This window comes from Podarcis filfolensis (genome assembly GCF_964270895.1).
Source record: "Podarcis filfolensis genome assembly, chromosome: 2".
Classification (NCBI taxonomy): Eukaryota; Metazoa; Chordata; class Lepidosauria; order Squamata; family Lacertidae; genus Podarcis; species Podarcis filfolensis.
Window position 1 is genome coordinate 58908496 of NC_139605.1, and position 24528 is coordinate 58933023.

General features: G+C 40.6%; 1 protein-coding gene and 1 long non-coding RNA gene across 2 annotated transcripts in view; one reads left to right on the top strand and one right to left on the bottom strand.

Annotated features, from left to right (window-relative positions):
- Positions 1-3393, top strand: part of LOC310758040 — a 76771-nt gene extending 73378 nt beyond the window's left edge. Inside the window, exon 4 of the long non-coding RNA XR_014545634.1 lies at positions 3124-3393. This is a non-coding gene — a long non-coding RNA (uncharacterized lncRNA). The remainder of the gene's footprint in view (positions 1-3123) is intronic.
- Positions 1-24528, bottom strand: part of SGCD (sarcoglycan delta) — a 397423-nt gene that overhangs the window by 63599 nt on the left and 309296 nt on the right. The window contains exons 7-8 of the mRNA XM_083603932.1: positions 20610-20729; positions 2624-2696 (exon numbers count right to left, since the gene is read on the bottom strand). Coding sequence (XP_083460058.1) covers positions 2624-2696; positions 20610-20729 — 193 coding nt within the window. The remainder of the gene's footprint in view (positions 1-2623; positions 2697-20609; positions 20730-24528) is intronic.

Here is a 24528-nt window from a genome sequence, read left to right on the forward strand (position 1 = left end):
TATTTATTAACCTAGATTTCATTTTTATTTTTGCATTCCAACTTTTAACAAGGTGCTACATATTAAATCCCCAAAGAGTTGGGCAAGCATCCATTCATCCACTCACAGAACAATCCTATGCATATTTATTCAGAAGTGAGTCCCACTGTATTCACTGCAAGTACCTTAGGCTGCAATCCTACACACACTGATGTGAAAGTAAGCCCACTAAATTCAGTGGGATTTACTTATGAGTAAACATGCATAGGGCTGCTATGTCAGTTGCCTTTAACGGGCTCCTCTGCTGCCCCCTGAGTTAGAGCACTGATCCTCTCAATCATAGTTCATATTCTATGACTCAATGATTCTCCTGTCCCTTTAAAATCATTTACAACTATCTTCTCCTCTCCCCATCCCACATATTTTTCTTTCCCCCTTACAGCAGCATGCCGTTGATGTCCTATATAAATGTTAATGAGAATTGTAGCTGTAGATGTACTGAGAAGCTCTTCTGGAAACACTGTGATCACTGCCAATACAAATTAGTTGCTATTAATACTCATTTGCAGATATCATGCAGAGAATTTGCAAGAGTTTTGTTTTCTTCGGTAGTGGTTATATATTTTTTAAAAGCATCATAGTCATTAAGGATAATTTTCTGCAGCTCATTCATGGCATTATTTTTCTCTCTTTTACTGCTTCAAACATTCTCCTGCCAGCTACTATGTATGCTAAGCTACTGTATATACTACAATCTGAAAGGATAACAAACAGAAAATATGGTTGTTGCCACAGACGATCCAAGCCCAAAGCTTTCTTTCTGTCATGCCCCCATTTCTTCGTTCTTGCCAACCACATGAAATCAGGATGAAGGCCAAATGCATTTAAAGCATTTAAAAAATATGATCCATTACCACTGTGACATGAAAACAAAACATTTTGGGGGGAAATGTCTCAACCACAAATATTGCAGGAATAGAGGTGAAGGACAGAAATGGCCAAGTGGGTAAAACTTGGCATATTTGTGAGGTATCTCCATTATAGTTTTGGTCTGTTTCTGCACTCAGTGCCTGAGTTTCTTTGGAATGTATATTATTTAAGAACTTGATTGCAGACATGTTGCATTAGCATCTGTACTGAAAAACTATGCGTTCTGCTGAAGTGCAGAATGCTAGCCCAAGTTTTTGCAATTCTTTTATCCTTCAATAGTCAAGAAACATTTTCGTCACTACATTTTTTGTGGCAATAAGGAATACATAAATCAAGCAAGGACAATCGATATAACAACATTTCATGCCAAACAAGCTGATAGGCAATGTAAGATGACAAATGTGACACCTATGTGTCTTAACATCCAAAAAGGTTTATTAGAAACATCACCTCACCTTTACTCTATCTCTCCAAGCCACCACAAAACAAAGACATGCAAGGAGAAGACAAGACACAAAGATGACAGGCAAGAGGCAATGTCATTCAAACAACAGTATAATGCCTGTCTTCAGAAAAAGTGATCCCACACATGTAAAGTAGCCAGTAATCCAAAGCCATTTATCAGGAAAAAAAGAATATAGAATGTATGCAGAGAATGATGGCTGTGCAATCACCTGGAACTTATCATTGCAGATGACACACAAGACTGCAGTGCAGGTAGAGATGAAGAAGTAGAAGAAATGGATCTAGAGCCCATGCATAAGGCAACACGTGTCATGTGAGGCTCAAACAATTTTAATAGAACTCTAGAAGTGCATAGGACACTGAAGCTATCAAGATGCGAAAAGACTATGAAGAGAGAAATTAGCTCAGTTCTTGCATAACACCACTGTCACTGTTAACATGTTGGATGAGCCACCCTCACCCATCAATACCTGAAAGACAATGTGACCCAGGGGCTCAGTGCTGACACAGAGGACCTATTGGGGGATTGGGGAAGGGCTGTAGCATATTAGTAGAACATTTATGTTGCATGCAGAAGGCATGCAATATCCCCGGCACCTCTAGGTTGGGCTGGGAGAAACCCCTGCTTGAAACCTTGGAGACCCACTGCTAGTCAGTGTGGGCAATACTGAGCTAGGATGGATCAATGACTCTGCAGAAGGCAGCTTCTTGTGTTATTAGATTTCCTTTCTTTGAAAAAGGGAGAAGGAATTGCCCAAGTGGTTCACATGTTGAAATGACTTGGCAGCTGTGTGCACGTACTGCTCCAGAACACAAGGTCTGCTGCCAGCAACAACGTGTGAACCAGGGAATTGGCAACTGAGAAATGAAAAACACACTTTCTCCAGGTTACAGATCTGTACAGAAGATGATGTGACCACAGTATCATTCTTCTGCCTGCTGTCACTATGTAACTGACTATGGGCTCTCAGCACCTTCAGTAAGCACAGCCAAAAAGAGGTCTCAGTTTTTCTGTGGTCGGGCAAGTACAAAGAATGACGCTCCAGTGACATGCATTCCCCGTTTTTTTCATTCAGTCACAGAGTTCTGCTTTAAGCACACCTGCCTTCTTGCCATTCAGCAGCATCTATGCTACAAGATATGTGTGGGTGTTTCTTTCTTTGTTCAGGGGCTGAAATGCCACCAGTCAGAATAGAAAATTCAAGCAAGGTGCCTTTGAGTTACATTGAAACTAAATGCCAAAGTTTACCTTAGTTCCTTGAAGGGGTCTGCCCTGACATTGGGAGTTTCTATGGATTTAGGGAACACTACGCCTTCTGCTCCTGAAATAACAAAACAGAACACAAGTGTATATGTTATAAACTGTCATATGTGGCACATTTTACAGTTAGTCTATCTCTAGCCCATAACATACATCCTATATCCTTATAACTACCCAGAGTGAGGATACGGAGACTCCCCTCTGCCTGTGATATATTTGTTCACCTTATAGAAACAATAATTTAGTGCATTAAGGGCTCTAATCCTATACATGTTTACTTGGGAGAAAGTAACATTCACCACAGTAAGACGTGCTTAGTAAAGACTCTTAGGATTGGATTACACAAGTGCATAAACGTAAAGCATTTTTTAAACAGATATATTTAAAGCAGGTCTTAAATGAGGTACTATATGAATACAAACCCTTTGAATGAGCTGTATTTCCAAATGCGGTCAATGTGTGTGGTGTTATTTCTCAATTCTTTTTAGAAAAGTTCTCAAAAGGGTGGTGAATTACTCTGGAGGTGCATCATTGCTGCCCAAAATGGCTGAACACATGCTGTATTGCCTCTTCCCTTTGTTTGTTGCAGTTGATTCAGCACATAGGTATGTATGCATTTTTATATATATTTATTACTTGCTTGCATTTATTACCTGCCTTTCACAAAGAGTCCAAGGGGAAGTTATATATCAGTAAAAAGGTAAAATACAACATACAAGGCAGTTAACAGTTAAGCAACCAATCAACAAATAAGGCCAAACCAATCAACAACCATTGTTGTTTAGTCGTGTCCAACTCTTCATGACCCCATGAACCAGAGCACGCCAAGCACTCCTGTCTTCCACTGCCTCCCGCAGTTTGGTCAAACTCATTTTAGTAGTTTCAAGAACACTGTCCAACCATCTCATCCTCTGTCGTCCCCTTCTCCTTGTGCCCTTCATTTTCCCCAACATCAGGGTCTTTTCCAGGGAGTCTTCTCTTCTCATGAGGTGGCCAAAGTATTGGAGCCTCAGCTTCAGGATCTGTCCTTCCAGTGAGCACTTGGGGCTGATTTCCTTGCAGTCCATGGGACTCTCAAGAGTCTCCTCCAGCACCATAATTCAAAAGCGTCAATTCTTTGGCGATCAGCCTTCTTTATGGTCCAGCTCTCTCTTCCATTCATCATTACTGGCATATTCCCAAATGCCTGGATTGAAAAATATATGTGCCCGTGTATATTTTCTGAAAATCCTCCATGCTGAAGCTATGCAGCTGTCAGGTAGCAGGGAGTCCCAAAGTTTGAGGACTACCACTGAGAAGGTTTTGTTCTGATTCACACGATGATCAAGGCAACTCATATGATTGAATCAGCTGAGAACTGGTCATGTGGGAAAAATTAAGCATTTGGTGATGCACAACAACAGAGAGTTAATGGATTTGATGTGACTGGTCTTTTGGAGCTTTCCCTCTCCAAGAGAATGAGGAAACTGGAACTGGGAAACTGTGCTACATTTAAATTGCCTGGGACATTTCAGATGTACAGTGGTACCTCGGGTTAAGTACTTAATTCGTTCCGGAGGTCCATTCTTAACCTGAAACTGTTCCTAACCTGAAGCACCACTTTAGCTAATGGGGCCTCCTGCTGCTGCCGCGCCACCGGAGCACAATTTCTGTTCTCATCCTGAAGCAAAGTTCTTAACCTGAAGCACTATTTCTGGGTTAGCAGAGTCTGTAACCTGAAGTGTATGTAACCCAAGGTACCACTGTAGCTACATACTAACCCTTCTGCACTTCAACTAACTTTGAATATGCAAAAATGATGGCTTCAACAATCACTTTAACAGCTATTGAAATTGGCCACAGGGCATGGCTGAGTCTTTCTGTTGGAACTGCTGTTGACTCCCATTTCTTCAATTAGGCTGCTTATGGTCACAGTGTGCTGCTGCAGTGGCCTGCAGACTGAAACCTACAATTTTTTTTAATCCTGCCTGTACTCACTACTGCATTTTGCTGGATGAGAGACTACTCTAGTGCAATGAAGGAAATGATGCAAGGGGCCACTAGTGACTGCACATCCTGCCCACAAAATATGCCCAACACTGCCCAGGTAAGTCTCCTAGGCAAAATGCTGACACAGAAATTGCAGTATCTGGTAAGGCATCACAGTAAGGTGCCTGTTTCTGTGGCATAAGGAAACTTTGAGCTAGCTCATGTGCTTGACTGCTGTTGCTTCTGTCTGGCTATCAGGAACGAAAGAAAGAAACCATTTCATTATACCTGATCCATCTATACTGGGCGGAAAGCAAACCTTGTCAAATCTGCTGGTAAATCAACAGCTTTTATCGCTTTTGCCATTGCAAGCCTCTGCTGTGAACAAAGCTCTGTTTCTTTGGAAACTATAGGGAATATTGTTTTCAACAACACAATTGATTTTTGTGGTGTATTGTCGTATATTTACAACAAGTTAGATAAGATAGAGGGAATCTATTATGTAATGTGTATTTATACCTACTGTACATTCCATGACAATAAATTATTCTCTTCTTTTATTATTTGCAAAAGAGTTTGATTAAAACCCAGGCCTGGCAAATCTTTCTTTTGACACTATGTAATTTACCAGCAATAAATGTTCATAAACAGTTTGAGTGGAAAATCCATAAAGCTATTTCAGCTTTATTTTAAGTTCCATTTAATGCCCCTCAAAAATGATTTCATCAATGTGTGTTCCATTAACTGGCTTTCTGCCCAATAACTTAATTCCACACAATCAATCAGGAATTTATAAAGCATGTGACAGGATCTATCTAAAGTGTTTTGAATTACTGTAATGATTCACTCAATACTTTTATTTTTCACCCCCTCCCCGGTACTGGTGAAAACTGGGGAAATAAATTTGTCAAAAATCTCTAATGCACAGTATCGCAGATACTGCACAGTATCGCGGATACATTTGGTGACAGCAAAAAGCTTTATGCTAAAAGAAAACAAGTAACCATTTGAAAGCTGCATGGTAGGATATATTCCTATAGCCATTGCCACATGATAGGGGTTTTATTTTTGACAAGCACTGACTAGAAAGCTGGTGCCTCGTCGGTTTCAATATATCTATTGTGAACACTTTTAAAAATGTAGGTGTTTAAGTTCAGAATATGCCTGTTGCCACAGCCAAGTTTCTCCTTCTACTGAATAATGTCATCTGTTTTATGTAGCAATTAAACCAAAGCATGCATTCCATGGTGTATAGTTTATCTATGGTTGCAACAGCTGCCATTACACTTTTAGAGTCAAAGAAGCAGCAGAATCATAGAGCTGGAAGGTAATCAAGTCCAAGAAAGATGGCCATCCAACCTCTGCTTAAAAATCTCCAATGAAGGAGAGTCCACAACCTCCTGAGGAAGTCTGCTCCACTGTCAAACAGCTCTTACTGTGAGAAAGTTCTTCCTGATGTTTAGTCAGAATTTCCTTTCTTGTAACCTGAAGCCATTGTTTCGAGTCCTAGCCTCCAGAGCAGGAGAAAACAAGCTTGCTCTACCTGGCATGTGACAGCCCTTGAGATATCATATCTATCATATCTCCTCTCAGTTTCCTCTTTTCCAGGCTAAACATACCCAGCTCCTTCAACCGTTCCTCATAAGGCTTGGTTTCCAGACCTCTGATCATCTTGGTTGCTCTCCTCTGCACACGTTCCAACTTGTCAATATCCTTCTTAAATTGTGACACCCAGAACTGGACACAGTATTCTAGGTGGAACCTGGAAGTCTTGACTTCCAGTATTAGGAGGTGCCAGCCACAGAGTAAAAGAGTGAAACCCTGCAACTCACCATCACTTTTGAATATAAGCAGAATTTTTTTTCTTCAAAAAATGCAAAACACCCAGAATTGGTTCTCCGAAAGGTCAGAGTTCGTAAGTCAGATGAGGACAACAGAGGCACCACATTTATAACTCACCCATAACAGTTTTTGTACAAGTAGAGACAGAAATTGTTCACTGGGCGGAATAGCCCACAGTCTGCAAAACATAACCAAAGAAAGAAGCCCAAGCTGCATGTCTTGTAAAGGACCTGAGCATCACAGAAATGGACCCCCTCCCTTTTCAAGTGACAGTTGCAATCAGTAAACTAATTTGGGGCACTGCACGACTTGTTTGTACCTGTCTCCTCACTGTGTTTGAGACAACTCACAACAATAAAATTAGGGCAACACACACACAATCTTTCAAAAACACTAACTAGCTGTTAATAAGCAGAATGTCTGCAAACTTCAGCTTTATTGGCTTTGCAAGGAAGGGGAACCCAGAGGTAGCTCAGTTCACCTCATTAAAAATAATAAGGTTGCAGAACTGGTGGACTACAAAAAGAATGCATGGATACAGAAATCATGAATGTGATTCATTTTCAGCACCATGTTTTATGATGTAATGTACTTACTACATGGAGGATGAGACCAATGGGCCTGAGCAGAATGCTTTGTGCCATAATATCCCACCCCCCAAAGGAAAGATTGTCAAAAAGAGATAAGGTTTACTCAAATCATTCTGATCCCAGGATGTCTGAGCTTCACTTTGCTGAACTGTTTCCCAGCAGTGCTTATAACAACATCAGCATTGGTGAGCTCTTTTTTTTTTTTTTACTAGCTGTATTTGTTGCTGGTGCTAGTTTTGCGTGAAACACTAGCGTGTGGGCTTACAAAACCAGAAATAGTCCATGCAAAAAGTTTCCAAGGAGAACATCCTGCTCTCTTAAAGCAGATTATGTTTCAGAAGAGTTTCAAGGAAAGCTCAAGGAATATAGAATAAATCTGCCTTGCATTAAATTCAGAAACTGTACTATATGTTCCTTTGCTAATCCTTATGGCACCAAATCAATATTAATCTGATGCTGGTTGATGCTTCTTTCGTAAATAGGATTAAGGTTAACACAATATAGACAGATATATAAGACCTGGACATTAAATCCATGTCTGCTGCCTTGGTTATACCCTTTCCTTTCATATCTGCTTTATATCCAAATCCTAAAGTAATTAGAAATATCCCTGCATTATGTATCCCCACTAACTAACAGAACCTCAGTTCAATCTTAGCTGAATTTTGAATGGATCTTCCAAGAAGCAATTAATATTCAATATTTAATTTCTATAGACTGCATCTCTTTAAAAACAAGCTTCATTGTCAAGGGCAGCAGTGCCAAAGAAAGTGAAATTAAAAAGCATTAACATACTCTTGATAAGGTGACAATTTGCAAGGTTATTATGGCATCCCTCTAGTAATTAACACATAGTAAGGGACAGGGTACTTAAAGGCAGCTAAGTAACTTGGGGGGAAAGCTTGAACTAATTACCTACATAGCAGGAAAAATACACAGTTCATAGCTTAAAAAGCAATAGACAGATGGTAAATTAAATGGCTTTCCTGTGAAGGTGGTATAGGCACAATCTTACAAATTAAGGTTCTTACTGTGCAACTATACTAAATAGCTGGCACGAGAGTGTAAAATAAGGAGCAATTATAATGAAAACGGCAATCTCTAAACAGTATCAACACATACTGTACATGATGAAATGTAACAAGATTGCTGGGAAGAATCAACTGCTGCAGTTACTGTGCTGCTGGCAGTGGATGATTTGGCACCAATTAGCAGATATCTGCATATGAAACTCAGATGGGCGTGCACAATGGCCACACGGGGAGAAGAGACGGACACCCCGTTCTTACTCACCTTTTCTACAAACTAAAAAGTCTCAAATGTTGCAACCTTTCTTCAGAGGATAGTTGCTCCATCCCCTGGATCACCTTTGTCTATATGCCTGCTGACATTCTCAAATTACTATTATTATGGATTTGTGAGGCAGGAATTGCTCTTGCAGAAGCCATGATGCAATGATGGCCAAACTTGGCCCTCCAGCTGTTTTGGGACTACAATTCCCACCATCCCTGACTACTGGTCCTGTTAGCTAGGGGTGATGGGAGTTGTAGTCCCAAAACAGCTGGAGGGCCAAGTTTGGCCATCACTGCCATAATGGCTCTGCTACAGTAAGGCATGTTCTTCTATATGCTTGGCTATTTTACCTTCAACAATACTATTTACCAATTTTCTGGGACAGATTAACGAAAGCTAACTGCCCTATAATTGCCAGGATATCCCTTAGATCCCTTTAAAAAAAAGTTGTTATATTGGTTGTTTTTCAGTCCTTAGGTCTGGAGACTGATCTGAGGGATATTTTTGTTAGAAGACCAGCAATTTCACATTTGAGTTATTTGAGAACTCTTGGGTGCATGCCAACTAGACCCAGCGATTTGTCAGTTTCTATTTCGGCAATTAGGCCTAGAACTTAATCTCTCATCACCACTAGCTGCTTTTGTTCCTCAGACTCGCTTCCTGCACAGGTTTGTTTAGGCACTGGGATCTGCCCTATATATTCTGTTGTGAAGTCAGATGCAAATGTCACTTGGAAGTGACCTGTGTTGTGTGTAACTAGAGACAATGAAAAGTTTCAATTAACTCTTCTACATTTAACAGTGTGAAACAGTGTGAAACCTGATTCAGAAGAGAAATTAGGGAGTATACAAAAAATTCTAAAAGGAAAAGGAGTCAAAACTGATATTAGCAGAGAGAAAGCTTTAACATTCTGAATGTCCCTTGTTGGATGTGCCCATTAAATTACTACTAGGACATAGACTGTCCTTCATTTGTCATAAAGTTAATAACATTGCAGCAAGTCAGGGCAAAGATGGTTATGGTTATGTTTATTAATACAATTTGTTTGTATTGCAAATCTATATGTGGAAATGCTTGAGAAGGGGCAAAGGGACAGAGAGGACACTACCCTGTTTTTGAAGTTGCTTCAATCTAATATTTCCAGGCTGTGAAGCCTTTGGTGCCCTAAGGTCAAACTTATTCATTAAGCAGCTGTTTATCACAAGGGTCATTATTCTGTTTTTATTGAAAAAGAAACTGTGGGGAGCCAAAGACGAAGCAAAGACTTCAGAGTGAATGTTCAAACTCCCCTGCTCCTCCTAACTTTGGAAGATTTCCCCAAATCTCATCATATATTTGGCTGTAATTCTAGAATAAAAACCCACAATAAATACTTTTAACTGATTAGAAAAGTGTGATCACATTAGGAAAAAGTAGCACTACCAACTAAAAGAACTTTATTCTTACAATCCAAATGAAAAGCTTGCGGCACTGTACATTAAATAAAGATTCTTCTGCCTCTATTATATTTGACTTCTATTTTGAGGATTTTGAGGAAAAGACACATTTTAAAATAAGTGAAACAGATATGTGTCCTGCAAATAAACACAAGGGTTTGTGTGTATTCAATCGCTTCATCAGTGCTCTTATTGTCCCTTAATGCCACCAATAAAATTGTTTAGTCGTGTCCGACTCTTCGTGACCCCATGGACCAGAGCACGCCAGGCACTCCTGTCTTCCACTGCCTCCCGCAATTTGGTCAAACTCATGCTGGTAGCTTCGAGAACACTGTCCAACCATCTCGTCCTCTATCGTCCCCTTCTCCTTGTGCCCTTCATTTTTCCCAACATCAGGGTCTTTTCCAGGGAGTCTTCTCTTCTCATGAGGTAGCCAAAGTATTGGAGCCTCAGCTTCACGATCTGTGCTTTCAGTGAGCACTCAGGGCTGATTTCCTTCAGAATGGATAGGTTTGATCTTCTTGCAGTCCATGGGACTCTCAAGAGTCTCCTCCAGCACCATAATTCAAAAGCATAGATTCTTCAGCGACCAGCCTTCTTTATGGTCCAGCTCTCACTTCTATACATCACTACTGGGAAAACCATAGCTTTAACTATACGGACCTTTGTTGGCAAGGTGATGTCTCTCCTTTTTAAGATGTTGTCTAGGTTTGTAAAATAAAATACCTTACATTAACTATTCTTTCGGTGTTTGATGATCACAGTATTTGTGATTAGAATCAAATTTTTAATACCTCTGGACTGAGATCTAAATTCTGATGGAATTCTGAATTGTTTAAAACAGGGCTGGGGAACCTGTGGCCCACCAGATGTTGTGAGACAAAAACTCCCATCACCTCCTGTCACATGCCAATGGGCAAGGATAATGAAAGTTGTAGTTTTGTGACTTCCAAGGGGCACAGGCTCACCATCCTTTGTTAAAAAGAGTAGTTGTTTGTCTGAAGGAACAGGTTCACAGCCTGAGGATGCTCCTTGATCTAACTTCGTCACTGGTTAGTTTGTGTGGCATGGAGTACTCTTTGCTAGGTAAGTCTTACCTGTCACTTGTCAGATAGCCTAGCCTTAAATACACACACACACAATATATATATCCTGCTCCTCATTACTAGTGATCTTGGGGTAGTGTCTACGTTGATGCTATTTCAGTGCCAGGTAAAGATGGTTTTATTCTCAAGCTTTCTTATAGCCTTGAAATTCTGTTTCTGTATTGAAAGCTGTCCCAGGAATGAATCTGAAAGGTGGGCTTCCCGTGACAACCAACCTACCAACTAATGAAACAAAGCAAAGTTATCAGTTAAGTTTATTATTTATAGCCCAATGTTCTACAGATGTATCCAAAGCATCTTATAATTTACAACACGAGACCGGCGTGTGGCTACTATTTAGCAATAGACTTATCCATCTCTTCCCTGCAATTCTAGCCTGCATGTTTTCAGCCCATTATATGAAGGAACATGCTGATTTCTAAATACTAATATTATACAGACACACACACATTGATTTGAGCATATTGATAAACGGAAATGTGACTAAGCAAAGAAAACTAACAGCATTTAGCTGTTCCTTTGTAGGAAGTCATGAATACACAACTGTATTCCATAGGTTTTCTTACAGTAGTCATCACATGAAATCTATGACATAAATCACATGTAAAGCATTTCCTACATTTTATAATATAATAATAATTAAACACTGTATTTATTGGATGCTTGATCAGGCTGATAAGGATTTGTGGAGAGGCACTGCTTTTTCCTCCCTTGTATAAGACTGAAATACAAAACCTGGGAGAAAATGTTTGTGGATGCAAAGCATTGAGACAGCAAGGATGATTTATACAAAGATAGAGATATTAGCCCATCACATTCATATTAAATCATGTTCTCTCCCAAACCAAGCTGAGAAGCACCAAGGGCAATGCAAATTATTTCTTCATCTCCCTCAGGAATGAGCATGCAGCTCTTGTGAACACAAGGTTGCAAATACAAACAATAGCCAGGTCTCGAGAGGAGAGAACACGCTGGTTAAAGCATTATAGTTCTCTTTTATGCAGACTTACTTAGGAGTAAGCCCCACTGAATTTAGTTCATCGTTATCATAGGAATATTGTACAATATTACATTTACATTCTGTTTATTATTTGTTAAGATAAATTCTGCAAATATAATTGATTTCCACTAATAGGAAAGATAAGATTAATTGAGAATTAATTTCTGCTGTGTTTGATCTGTGTTTGAACATTCCCTGGAACTTGTGTCTTGGCAGCATAAAGTTTGACAAGTGGAGTGTTGCAGGATTCTGTCCAGGACCCATCGTTGTTCAATGTATTTACAAATTACTTGGATGAAGGAACTGAGGGCTGCTTATCCAATCTGCACATTCTCAAAAATGTAGGCTAAACACCGACAATTGGGAAACACTGGCCTGCCAGTGCTCCAATTGGAGAACAGCCTTTACCAAAGGTGTCACAGGTTTTGAAGACGCTCAAACTCAGGACGAAAGGGAGAAACATGCTAAGAGGAAGGCACGCTTGGCCAACCCTCACCGTGATCAACTCCCACCCAGAAATCTACATCTCCACTGTGGAAGGACGTGTGGATCCAGAATTGGCCTCCACAGTCACTTACGGACTCACTGTCAAGACAGTGTTCATCAAAGACAATCTTACTCGGCTACGAGTGATTGCCAAAGAAGACATTCTCAACCATCTTGGCCTTTAAAAATGAATCATAATTGCCTGAAGTTGTGCCTTTAAGTATTATCTGTCCTTAAAATTTGGCCACTCCTCCATAACTATCTTTCCCAGTTTATATATCCCATTCATTTGTCAATGCCAAAACCAACAGGATGACTCCCACTAACAGAACAGGACTCCCCCCGCTGCAGCCCCTGTGCTTCCCCCAAATTCACTCTGGAATGTCAGGAAAACTTCCAGAAAAGCATGAGGAGGAGAGGGGAGGTGGTGAGAGGACCCATGTACTAGAGCAGTGGTTCTCAACCTGTGGGTCCCCAGATGTTGTTGGACTACAACTCCCATCATTCCTGAGCTCTGGCTTTGCTAGCTAGGGGTGATGGGAGTTGTAGTTCAACAACATCTGGGGACCCACAGGTTAAGAAAGGCTGTACTAGAGGAACATTCCCTGGAACTTGTGTCTTGGCAGCATAAAGTTTGACAAGTGGAGTGTTGCAGGATTCTGTCCAGGGCCCATCGTTGTTCAATGTATTTACAAATTACTTGGATGGAGGAATTGAGGGCTGCTTATCCAATCTGCAAGGGGACGCAGGTGGCGCTGTGGTGTAAACCACTGAGCTTTGGGCTTGCTGATTGGAAGGTCAGTGTTTGAATCCCTGTGATGGGGTGAGCTCCCATTGTTTGGTCCCAGCTCCTGCCAACCTAGCAGTTCGAAAACACGTCAAAGTGCAAGTAGATAAATAGGTACTGCTCCGGTGGGAAGGTAAATGGCGTTTCTGTGCGCTGCTCTGGTTTTGCCAGAAGCGGCTTAGTCATGCTGGCCACATGACCCGGAAAAACTGTCTGTGGAACGGACAAACACCGGCTCCCTCGGCCTGTAAAGCGAGATGAGCGCCGCAACACCAGAGTTGTTCACGACTGGATTTAACTGTCAGGGGTCCCTTTACCTTTACATCAAATCTGCAGATGACACCAAACTGGGAAGGGTAGCTATTGTTGCTGAAGACGGAATCGGGATTCAAGATGACCTTAACAGATTGGAGAACCGGGCCCAAACTAACAAAATGAATTTCTATAGGGACAATGGCATTCCACAAATGCTGGAAAGTGTGCAGAGGAGAGTGGCCAGGATGATCAAGGGTCTGGAAACCAAGTCTTATGAGGAACAGTTGAGGGAGTTGGGTATGTTTAACCTGGAAAATAGGAGACGAAGAGGAGATATGAAAGCCAACCTCTGACATCTAAAGGGTTGTCACATGGAAGATGGAACAAGTTTGTTTTCTCCTGTTCTGGACCCGAACCAATGACTTCAAGTTACAAGAAAAGAGATTCTGACTAAACATCAGATAGAACTTTCTGACAGTAAGAGCTGTTTGTCCAGATGGTGGTGGATTCTTCTTCCTTGGAGGATTTTAAGCAGAGGTTGGATGGCCAGCTGTCTTAAATGCTTTAGTTGAGATTCAGGCAAAGCAGGGGGTTGCACTAGATGACTCTCAGGGTCCCGTCCAACTCTACAATTCTATGATTTGTGGGAGGGTGCTGGGCACATGGAGGGAAGGTTCAATTGCATAGTCCCCTATATATTTATTTGAAGGTATTAGCATCCTGCTTTTGCTTCTTAGTAGCAGGAAATCACAATCCAATAACCACAGAAAATAGGATTAAGTACTAGTAGCTTTATCTAGTATTATGCATTGCATATTATTATGCATTGTATTTATACATCTTTTTTATTGTATTGATATTATGATATGTATTTACATTACATATGTTGTTTACATTACTATGCTGTATACTGCCCTGTTTCATTTTGACAAAGGGTGGCATATAAATTTCTTAAATATATACATTGCACCACATTCTCAAGTTCTAAATAATACTCAGAATCTAAAGACATGTTATACAAGGAGCTTTCCTGGTCATTTTTGATGCAAACTTGCAAAGACAAGTTTATAATTCATTCTAAAAAGTTGCTTGCCCCTTTAGCAATGGGATACTTTGCTCTAAGTAAGAGAAATGACACTGCAGTCGCATGCTTATATCTGAGCACATGAATCTCTCTTCTCTCTTCTCTCTCCCTCCTAGCTATGGTCTCCCAAAAGATGCCATGATGTTTGGGAGCAGTGATTGTGGTATGTCAGCTGCAGTCATCTTAAAAGGCTAAATAAAGCATTTAACCACAGTTTAATTTCTGAAGAAGCTCATGGTAATTTAAATTACTTTACATTTAATTAAAATGCTTTTGTATAGTGATAATAATGTAACTGTGGTAATTAGTATCAAGTGGCATCTAGAGGGCATATTTAAAAACTAATCTGGAGAATAAATAGAGCTAATTAGTAGCTAGAATAATGCTTTATGATTATCCTTTGTTTATAACTGCTATAATGTTCAATGTGTTATTAAATGAAATTGGTAATTAATGTATATCAAAGCTATTTTTCAATGCTTTTATTAAAGCATCTCTTAGATACAACATTTTTTTTTAAGGCAAACTGCATTTGTTTCATTTCCATGGAAATAAAAAGGATAAACAGATGACGGCATAATCTACAAAACTACTTATTAATGTAAGCTGCAGCACCCAAATCTGCAGCGGCCATTCAAAAAACTGTGTTCTATTTTATAAGCAAGTTTAGAAATAATCCACACATCTGCTCCGAAATTCTGAAGTAGATTCTGAACTGTTCATCAACCCTACATTGAAGCAAAATTCACTGTTTTTCACAAAATTCAGCTGTGGAGTAGCTGTTGGGCGACTGATGATAGTCGCAGGAAACATTGATGCCACACCAATGCTTTCTGCATGGAAACACATGGTGCATATAGTAAAATAAGTATACTCATACTTTTCAATATCATGGGTCATGCATACCAGCAGTAAAGGATTCTTGTATCCCCCCCTCCCCCGTCTTGCTTTGGACCAATGATAGAATCCTGAGACAAGAGATTTATTGTTTGGGAAAACATGTTGAACACAGAGACTGAACTTCCAAGTCTATCTGGGAATCAATGGGAACTTGAAATAGAAAAAAAAAAATCTCACCCTTACTTATAAATTAGAATTCTGTTTCTCCTGCTACTTAGGGGTTGCCAAGAGAAAAGGAAAGTGATATATAACACCTGGACTTTCAGACACTTAATAGTGGTGCTAGAGAAAGGTAAGTGAGAGACTATGGCAAACTGCAACACAGAGCTCTGGTCTCCTGTTTTGTTTTGTTTTTTTCCATGACCATGATCTGCATTTGGTTCCCAGTACAGAGAAACATAATACTGGTGCATATGGTCATTCAAGGTGTGGAGAAAATGGATAGAGATTAGTTTTTCTCCCTCTCTCTTAACACTAGAACTTGGGGCCACCTGTTAAAGCTGAATATTGGAAGATTCAGGAAGGAAGGAGAAGATTCAGAAAAGGAAGGAGAGTGAGCTACCGCAAGGTATAGTGATGGTCGCCAACTTGGGTGGGCTGTATGAGGGAATCAGACAAGTCAGAGAGGAGAAGGATATGGATGGCTAGTAGCAATGATGGCTATGTACTACCTCCAATATCAGAGGAGCTATGCTTCTGAATACTAGTGGATGGGAAATACAAGTGGGAAGGGTGCTGTTGCACTCGTGTCCTGCTTGTGGGCTTCCCATAGGCATCTGCTTTGCACCACGAGACTAGAATGGCCTTTGGTCTGATCCAGCAGTTTTAGTGTTTGATGTTGTATTGCTATTTTTTGTTGGGAGCTGCCCAGACTGGCTGGAACAACCCAGTCAGATGGGCAGAATATTATTATTACTATTATTATTATTAACAACAACAACAACAAAAATATATTCAGTTTTATCAAGCAAACAATTTTGTTTGAAACCACGACTCTCCACTTTCTACCCTGACTGGCACAAGTAGCTGGGCAGTAGCTTTGCCACTCTGTCCGGCCCCACCACTGCCAGATGGGAGTTAGGATTACTCCCTAAATGTATTTTTAAAAATATATGTGCTAGATTTATTTTTTAAAAAAAACAACTGCCTTGGTTTATTAGTTTTTGTTTAAAAATGCACAACAGTGTTACTGCTTGGACTAGAAAAAGTTCGCAAGCATTTTCAGATCCTGGCGGCTGCAATCCAACCTACGTATGGGTGCATTAGAACACATATGGGTGAAAAGGCACATAAAATGTAAAGACACATTAAAATGTACGGGTACCTTTCCATTTAAGGGACGCGGGTGGCGCTGTGGGTTAAACCACTGAGCTTAGGGTTAAACAACTGAGGCTAAGTTTGACAAGTGGAGTGTTGCAGGATTCTGTCGAGGGCCCATCGTTGTTCAATGTATTTACAAATTACTTGGATGAAGGAATTGAGGGCTGCTCATCCAATCTGCAAGGGGACGCAGGTGGCACTGTGGTGTAAACCACTGAGCCTAGGGCTTGCCGGTCGGAAGGTCGGCGGTTCGAATCCCCACGACGGGGTGAGCTCCTGTTGCTTGGTCCCAGCTCCTGCCAACCTAGCAGTTCAAAAGCACACAGTGCAAGTAAATAAATAGGTAACGCTCAGGCGGGAAGGTAAACGGCGTTTCCGTGCGCTGCTCTGGTTCGCCAGAAGCGGCTTAGTCATGCTGGTCACATGACCCGGAAGCTGTACGCCAGCTCCCTTGGCCAGTAAAGCGAGATGAGCGCTGCAACCCCAGTTAGGTCCGCGACTGGACCTAGCAGTCAGGAGTCCCTTTACCTTTTACCTTCCTATTAACGTTACTGAAATGTGGATTATACCCTAAATGATTCTCTTAACTACATTCTTCTGTGAAAACACAGAATTTGTTTGTTGTTGTTTTGCTCAGCACAGATGGTAGTTTGAAATGCAAAATATTCCTTACTTCATTCTGTTTTTAAAGTTCTAATTTTTAGATCTTCTAACAGTGTGTTGTTTTTCCCTCCTCCCCAACGTCTTGCTGCTAGTCCTGGAAAAGTCTTTAAGAATTCAAAGGAAAAAGAGCCAGCCTTATTACTTTTGTCACTTTAAGGCTCCAGCACTGCTTCAGAGAACAAACTTTTAGATCAAGCTTTGAACAGAGTACAAAGGAAAGGAAGTAATTATCATTAACAAGATTAAAAGCAGATCACGTGTCCAATAACTGCTGCTCTAACCTCTCCAAGAGGACTTTCATGCCAGATTGCAGTCTTATACTTCTCTTGGTATAACAAGGATGGGTAAGGCCAGAAAAGAACAAGTCAATATTGCTTACATAGCAAAGAGAAGTGTCAGAAGACAGACATCAGCAGCGCCAGGACTTTGCCAAAAGCAATTAGTAGAGTCCACCACCCACAATAACTAGCCGGATTGCCAACACACCCAAGAAGACTCAAGATAAGAAAGATGGGTAACAGGTTATATTTTATTAAATATAGCTATTATAGAATCTGATGATCAGAATAAGTCAACAAAATTAACTGATGCCAATGAGATCTGGGCAGTGTGGTGGATAGACGGAAGGATTTCAACTCTCCCATCTCCTGAGCCAGCTGCCAGCCGCACACATTGTGATCACGTGGCAAGGCCCTCACTGCGTGCTTCTTGGGTATAGGAACCTGACATGCGTGCCATGGCCCCATTGGCCAGTGTTCACCCTGATGTGTCCAACAACCCCAAACACTCTGGTGCAGATATTAGTCAGATATCTTCCAAAATCCACTCACCCACCCCGGAACAAATGCCAATTAGCCAAATTCTAACAAAGCACCACTCCAGTCATGTGGACAACACCAAACAGTGTGAAGTAGGTGAAAAAGCTGTGACACGGGCCAATTAGTGTCAAACGCCCCCCCCCCCCGATTCCTACTCAGTTCCCTCAATGAAGGCAACTAGCAGAGCTCACAGTGCAAGAAGGGTGAGAGAGTGGGTGTCTCAGTAAGAGGGGTGGAGTTGGCTTAAACAGCCCCACGTTACCCCTGCAGGGGAGTCCATCTCACTTCTTCTTGCAGGGGAAGAGAATGCTGCAAATGCATCCCACTCCCACCCCCATATGGGGAAAGAATGGAATTATGCTCCAAACAAGACAAAATCCATGAATTATAGCATATCCTCATGTTAAGAGATACAATCAGCAGGGTGTGGAAGAGAAACCAGACAGTCTATAAAAGTTTCCTCTCAAGGTTATTAAAAACTCTCTACATAAAGTATAACTCTGATAACTTTGTCTTTCTCCCCCTCCTTTGATATCTCTGCTTAGGATAGATAAAATATTGAGAGACGTTCTGCTGCAAACATAAATAAAATGGCACTAGAACTGTGGAAATGCCCCCTTCTTTTTATGTTTCAGAGACCAAAGGGAGGCATAAAATAACACTGTTGTGTTTTGAAAACATCGCTGTCTCCACCAGAACAATTTAACTAAACAACAGACAAATATATGTGATCTGCATAGACTGCAAGGAACCTGCAACTTGTGGATTACTGTAATCCCGAAGCTGCAAAATACACATTTGTCTAAGGGAACTTGAAATATACACCACCATCACCAAACACTCAGGAAAAGGTACTGAAAATAACCATCCACTCCTTTACAACTAATTTTATGCTATGAGTGAGAACCAACTGATGGAATGTTAAACAAGAACAGATCACACCAACGTATTTGCACCAGCAACTCAGGATTTAAAGCAGCGAGGGAAAAGGTTTAGAAGACATGAAGCTTGCTAGTTTACTGCTCTTCCACACACTCTCCCCAAGGGTGCATTTTATTAGAGTCATTTACCCACTTTTAACAGGCTTAAAACTCACCATATACAAATGCCATCAATTTAAAAGCAAGGGAGAAGACTGTAGCTTCAGGTTTACAAAGGAACATAAGAAGAGCCTGCTGGATCAGGCCATTGGCCCATCCTGTTCCCACAGTGGCCAAACACAGTTGCCTGTGGGAAACCAGCAAGCAAGATTTGAGCACAAGAGCACTTTCCCCTCCAGTGGTTTCTAGCAACTGGAATTCAGAAGCAACTTCCAACTGTGAAGGCAGAACACAGCCATCATGGCTGGTAGCCATTGCCAGCTGTCTCCTCCATGAATGGAGTGCAAAACGTTTTAGTGGGAAATATACATTTAAATGGTTTAAAACCTCAGATATGCCTTTTCATACTGATTTCAAAAATGCACAAACTAATCTCATTTCACAAATGCCAGCAAAGAACATTGGCAAATGGATTTAATGTAGGAAAGATAATCTTTCCATGTAAGCTAGGCATGATTCTCCATTTTGACTCATCACTATAAGGGATCATTTCAATCTAAGAGCTCTCTAGTAACACGACAAGCCCAAAGTCATAGACTCATAGAGTTGGAAGGGACCCTGAGGACCTTCTAGTGAAACCTCCTGCAATGCAGGAATATGCAGCTGTCCAACACAGAGACACCTGCAACCCTGGCATTATCAGCACCACAATCTAATCAACTGAGCTATCCAGGCTTCCCAAGTCATAAGGGAAGAGACCGTGGATACACTGCCCTTTCTGGGAACTGGAGAACTTCTGATAGGAGAATAATCAACTGTCATCTCTTACACTGCGACCTCAGACTTCTGTTGTTGCAGATAGGAATGGGAAGCAGCAACACTGCAGTACTCCCTGTTGCCACAATAAAGGTAATGTTGGAAGGCAAGCTAATTTTTAGGGCAGCTGCCCAATTCTTGAGGGAAAGTAATGCAGTGAAAACAGAGAATGCTAGTGCCCCTTTTTTTGGGTGCAAACAGTTTAAAAGTGTATTTAACCATTTAATCCATATGTATTCCTTACTCCCATAAGGATAAGCAGTAGATTTTATTTTTTTAGGTCTTCATATTCCAAAGTCCTCTGCTGCCATATCTAATAATGCAACAAATAATGATGCTGAAATGTGGTGTTGCCTCTCCAGTCCTCTGGGAATTTGATCCGGTTTTGAAGGGCATAAGCTAATAACACTGAAAAATCCCACGAACAATGAAAAGCACTTGACCAGTTCTCCCTGAAGCTAACGGGAGGTTTTCCACAAGTACCATGAATGAGATCAAACATTGACAAGATTTTCAAAAGAACAAATATATTTATATATAGTGATGAAATATTTGTTGAATATTGTTTACCTAAAACTTTAAGTCTCTCTGCTCCAACCACCACTTCATTGTCATCTGCAGAAAACAACAATTTCCCCGAGGTGGTTAGCACTTGAAATTTTTGGCTGTATGCTTCCACTGCTTTGGGCCCTAAAGAGAAGAAAGAAAGCTTAGTGATCTCTTTGATCTGATATTATGCTGAAAATGATACATTAACATATTCTGGATTATGAATCTGACAATTAAATAGAAAAGCATGAAGGTGGTTATGCTAATGGTTGTGCATGTATCCTGTTGCTAGAGAGACTAATAAGTGTTTCTTCTCTCTTCAGCATTTACTTTAAAATATATATAAAACATTTAAGCAAATGTAAGACCTACTCATTGAAAAAAAAAGCATTATTTTCTTGCGACTTAATGAATTCTGATTTATAGGAACTCTGTCACATAACTCATATTGAACTGGCCATTCTGATAAAGAAAGATATTCTAGACTAAAGGTTCAAAATTTTCCACCATCAGAACAAATTATGCCATTGAATTGTATTACATAAACAAGGCACAGCATATTTACATATATATTAGAATTTATGACTTTTTTTTGTTTGCTTTTTTGTGATGTATTGGATAGAAAGGATGGGAAAGAGTTTTCCACTGAAAGGGTTAGCTGAACAAGGATGGCATGATGTGGTAAGAAATTTGTAGCAATGGTACAGAGTATGATTCCTATTAATAATATCTGGTTGGAATATCTGGTAGGATGGCAAACAGCAGGTGGAGCCAGGGGTAGAGTTAAGAAGAGTTAACTTTCTCCCATTTTTTCTACTACATTACTCCCACTTCTGCAGTATGACATGCAGAAATTAAGCAGGTCAAGCTATTCATGGCATGGAAAGAATGTCCAGTCTGAGCTTCTTCATGTGCACCTAAGAGGCAAATCCTGCTGCAATCCACAGGTTTTACTCTTGATACCATAGGAATGCAGCATTCAATAGCTTAATTTTTGTATTATCAGGCTGCTGCTAAACTCACAGGAGCAGTTTCTAGTCTCAAGGGACAAGATACTTAAATAAAATGGTACTAGATTTAGTAAATTGATTAATGATTATGTGTGTGATGGACACAAAGAGAATGTGGGCTCTGGCTTGTAGGCTGGGCAGTACAAAGAGAAATTTCCTCTGAAAGACCATCTGAGCTGGGGGTGGGAGGTGGGGGGTGGGTGGGGACGACTAATAAATATGTAAGTTGGAGGCGGGACAGGAGAGAGAATGTTTTGGAATCTTCTACATAAGATTCTGGGCAGAGAATTATGAGGTTCGATCACAGAAGTGCTGCTGCCATGGCCTGCATATAATGAAGAAAGAAGGAAAGGATTTTGTGGCCTGTTAGGAGCTCTGCAACAGAAATCTTATTAGCCTTCCATACAAACACTTATTTTCCATACATACATTTAAACAGGAACCCAATCTCTAAACAGTTCTAATATATCCTTCCATGAATCATTTCTATGAGTTAATATACATACTATACTCCTCCACCTCCTCCTAACATTTTCTAACATTGTCTGAAGTTGACCATTCTCACACCATCCATACATGAACATTTCATTGCTATCAATATTATATATATATATATTATACATGTATAATATATACATGTATAATATATTATACATACACACACACACTGGTGTATAGCAGACTCTCATAAGCAGAAAAAGACAGGATGAAGAGGGTACTCTCTGCCAAAGACGCCTGCCCAGTTCAAAGAGTAATTTAGTAAATCAATACAAGCTTGTTTAAGCAAAACAGATAGATGCTAAAGCCAAACTACAAAAAAATCTACAAACCAATATAAGGGAGAGAAACATTATTTCCTAACCCAGAATATATAAATCAATTATTAGACAATGAGCCCAAACCCAATGTTTGCTCTTGAGTTCAGGACTTGCGGTTTGTCTGGAGGAGACAAACCATGAACTTGGGTTCAGATGACATTCTAGGTCACACCAAGCTCTCAGCAACAGGAGGCCCAGGGAAAAAGTCCAGAGGCTGCAATCTCTGCAGCTTAACGTTACATGTGAACAAGTTTACTGACGGGCGAGTTCTAGATCGTGTGATGTTGCTAAAATAGTATGCATATATACCAGGCTTCCTCAACCTCGGCCCTCCAGATGTTTTTTGGCCTACAACTCCCATGATCCCTAGCTAGCAGGACCAGTGGTCAGGGATGATGGGAACTGTAGTCTCAAAACATCTGGAGGGCCGAGGTTGAGGAAGCCTGATATCTACACACATACACCCACAAAGATTGGACAGCATTTTGTTAAAACCTTCAAGACCAGCAGTAAAAATGCTACTAATAGACATGAAGTATAAAACCAGCTAGGGGTGTTTCGATTGTTAGGACTCTGTGTAGTTGCTGTGATGCAAAATCTGTTCTAATATTCTCCATATGAAAGGCATGATGCTTGAAATGACCCTGTGAAAATGAATGTGTGTGAAAGGATCAGTGGAAGGAATGATACAATCCCATTTTTCTTGATATGTACCACTTAGTTTTCCAAATTTTCTTTGGGATATTCCGTCAGTGGCTTCTCCACTTCAAATTTTAACAAATGTTAGCAACCCTCATGGCAATATTTGTGCAAATGTGTAGCTAAGCAGCACAAACAGATGTTTCTTCCATGGCTTGGCCAGAAGCATCATCTTTGAAAACAACCACTTCAAAACAATCCACACAGATGCACATCTCACTGAGATAACAATTTCTGTAATTATCTGCAATAGCAGCAAAGTTGCACTGGGTCACTTGCAAAGTGCTAAAGAGCACAATCTGGGTGCAAAGCTCTCATGATCTAAAGCAAAGGTTAAGGGCAGGAAACAATTAAGCAATTCACAAGATATGTGGTACAGTATTATTATCAGCATTTATTTCTTGAAACAAATGTCAAAGGATTATGGCCTGTTTCTGACCAGCATCATTTCTCACAGGCAGCAAGAGATGACAACCAAAGGCCATTTTGGTTTTGGTTAAATGTAGCCTTTTAATTTGCGTATTAAATGGATTGCCCATACAGTAGATGATATGCAGAGCACCCTCAGGGTTCAATAACATTCCCATCATCCTCAATATCTAGCTGCTGGTCCCATATAAGGAGCTGTGCATAAGCCAATGGCACACACCCCAAATTCTAAATTGTCCCTTTCTACATAGTGGCAAATGTTTTAATTGGGTATCCTTTGAGATATGCTAGCAGCCAATGTACACATTGTTCTAGAGATGTTGTCAGTCTGCCATACACTGGCCTCCAAAAGAAACTGGGTTCTTTCTAATACTGAGCAGTTTTCATTTGTCCAGTTTCCTGAGAGAACTCCGAGAAATTGAGTGCTGTTAAAAATGGTAAGGTAAAGGTAAAGGACCCCGGACGGTTAAGTCCAGTCAAAGGTGACTGTGGGGTGCAGCGCTCATCTCGCTTTCAGGCTGAGGGAGTCAGCATTTGTCCACAGACAGCTTTACAGGCCAGCATGACTAAACCGCTTCTGGCGCAATGGAACACCGTGATGGAAGCCAGAGCGCATGGAAATGCAGTTTACCTTCCCACCACAGCAGTACCTATTTATCTACTTGCACTGGCATGCTTTCGAACTACTAGGTTGGCAGGAGCTGGGACAGAGCAACAGGAGCTCACCCCGTTGCAGGGATTCAAACTGCCAACCTTCTGATTGGCAAGCCCAAGAGACTCAGTGGTTTAGACCACAGTGCCACCCTGACCTAGTGTTTCTCTTTATGTAACCTAAAATGGGAACTGTTACATTCTTATTTATTTATTTACTATAAAACAGGCCCAGCTGTTTACTGATAAACAGGCTAACACACAACAAAATAGGGAAATGACAGGAAACACAAGATTAAGCTCCAAACCAGGCAGAAGGACTGGCTGAAATAT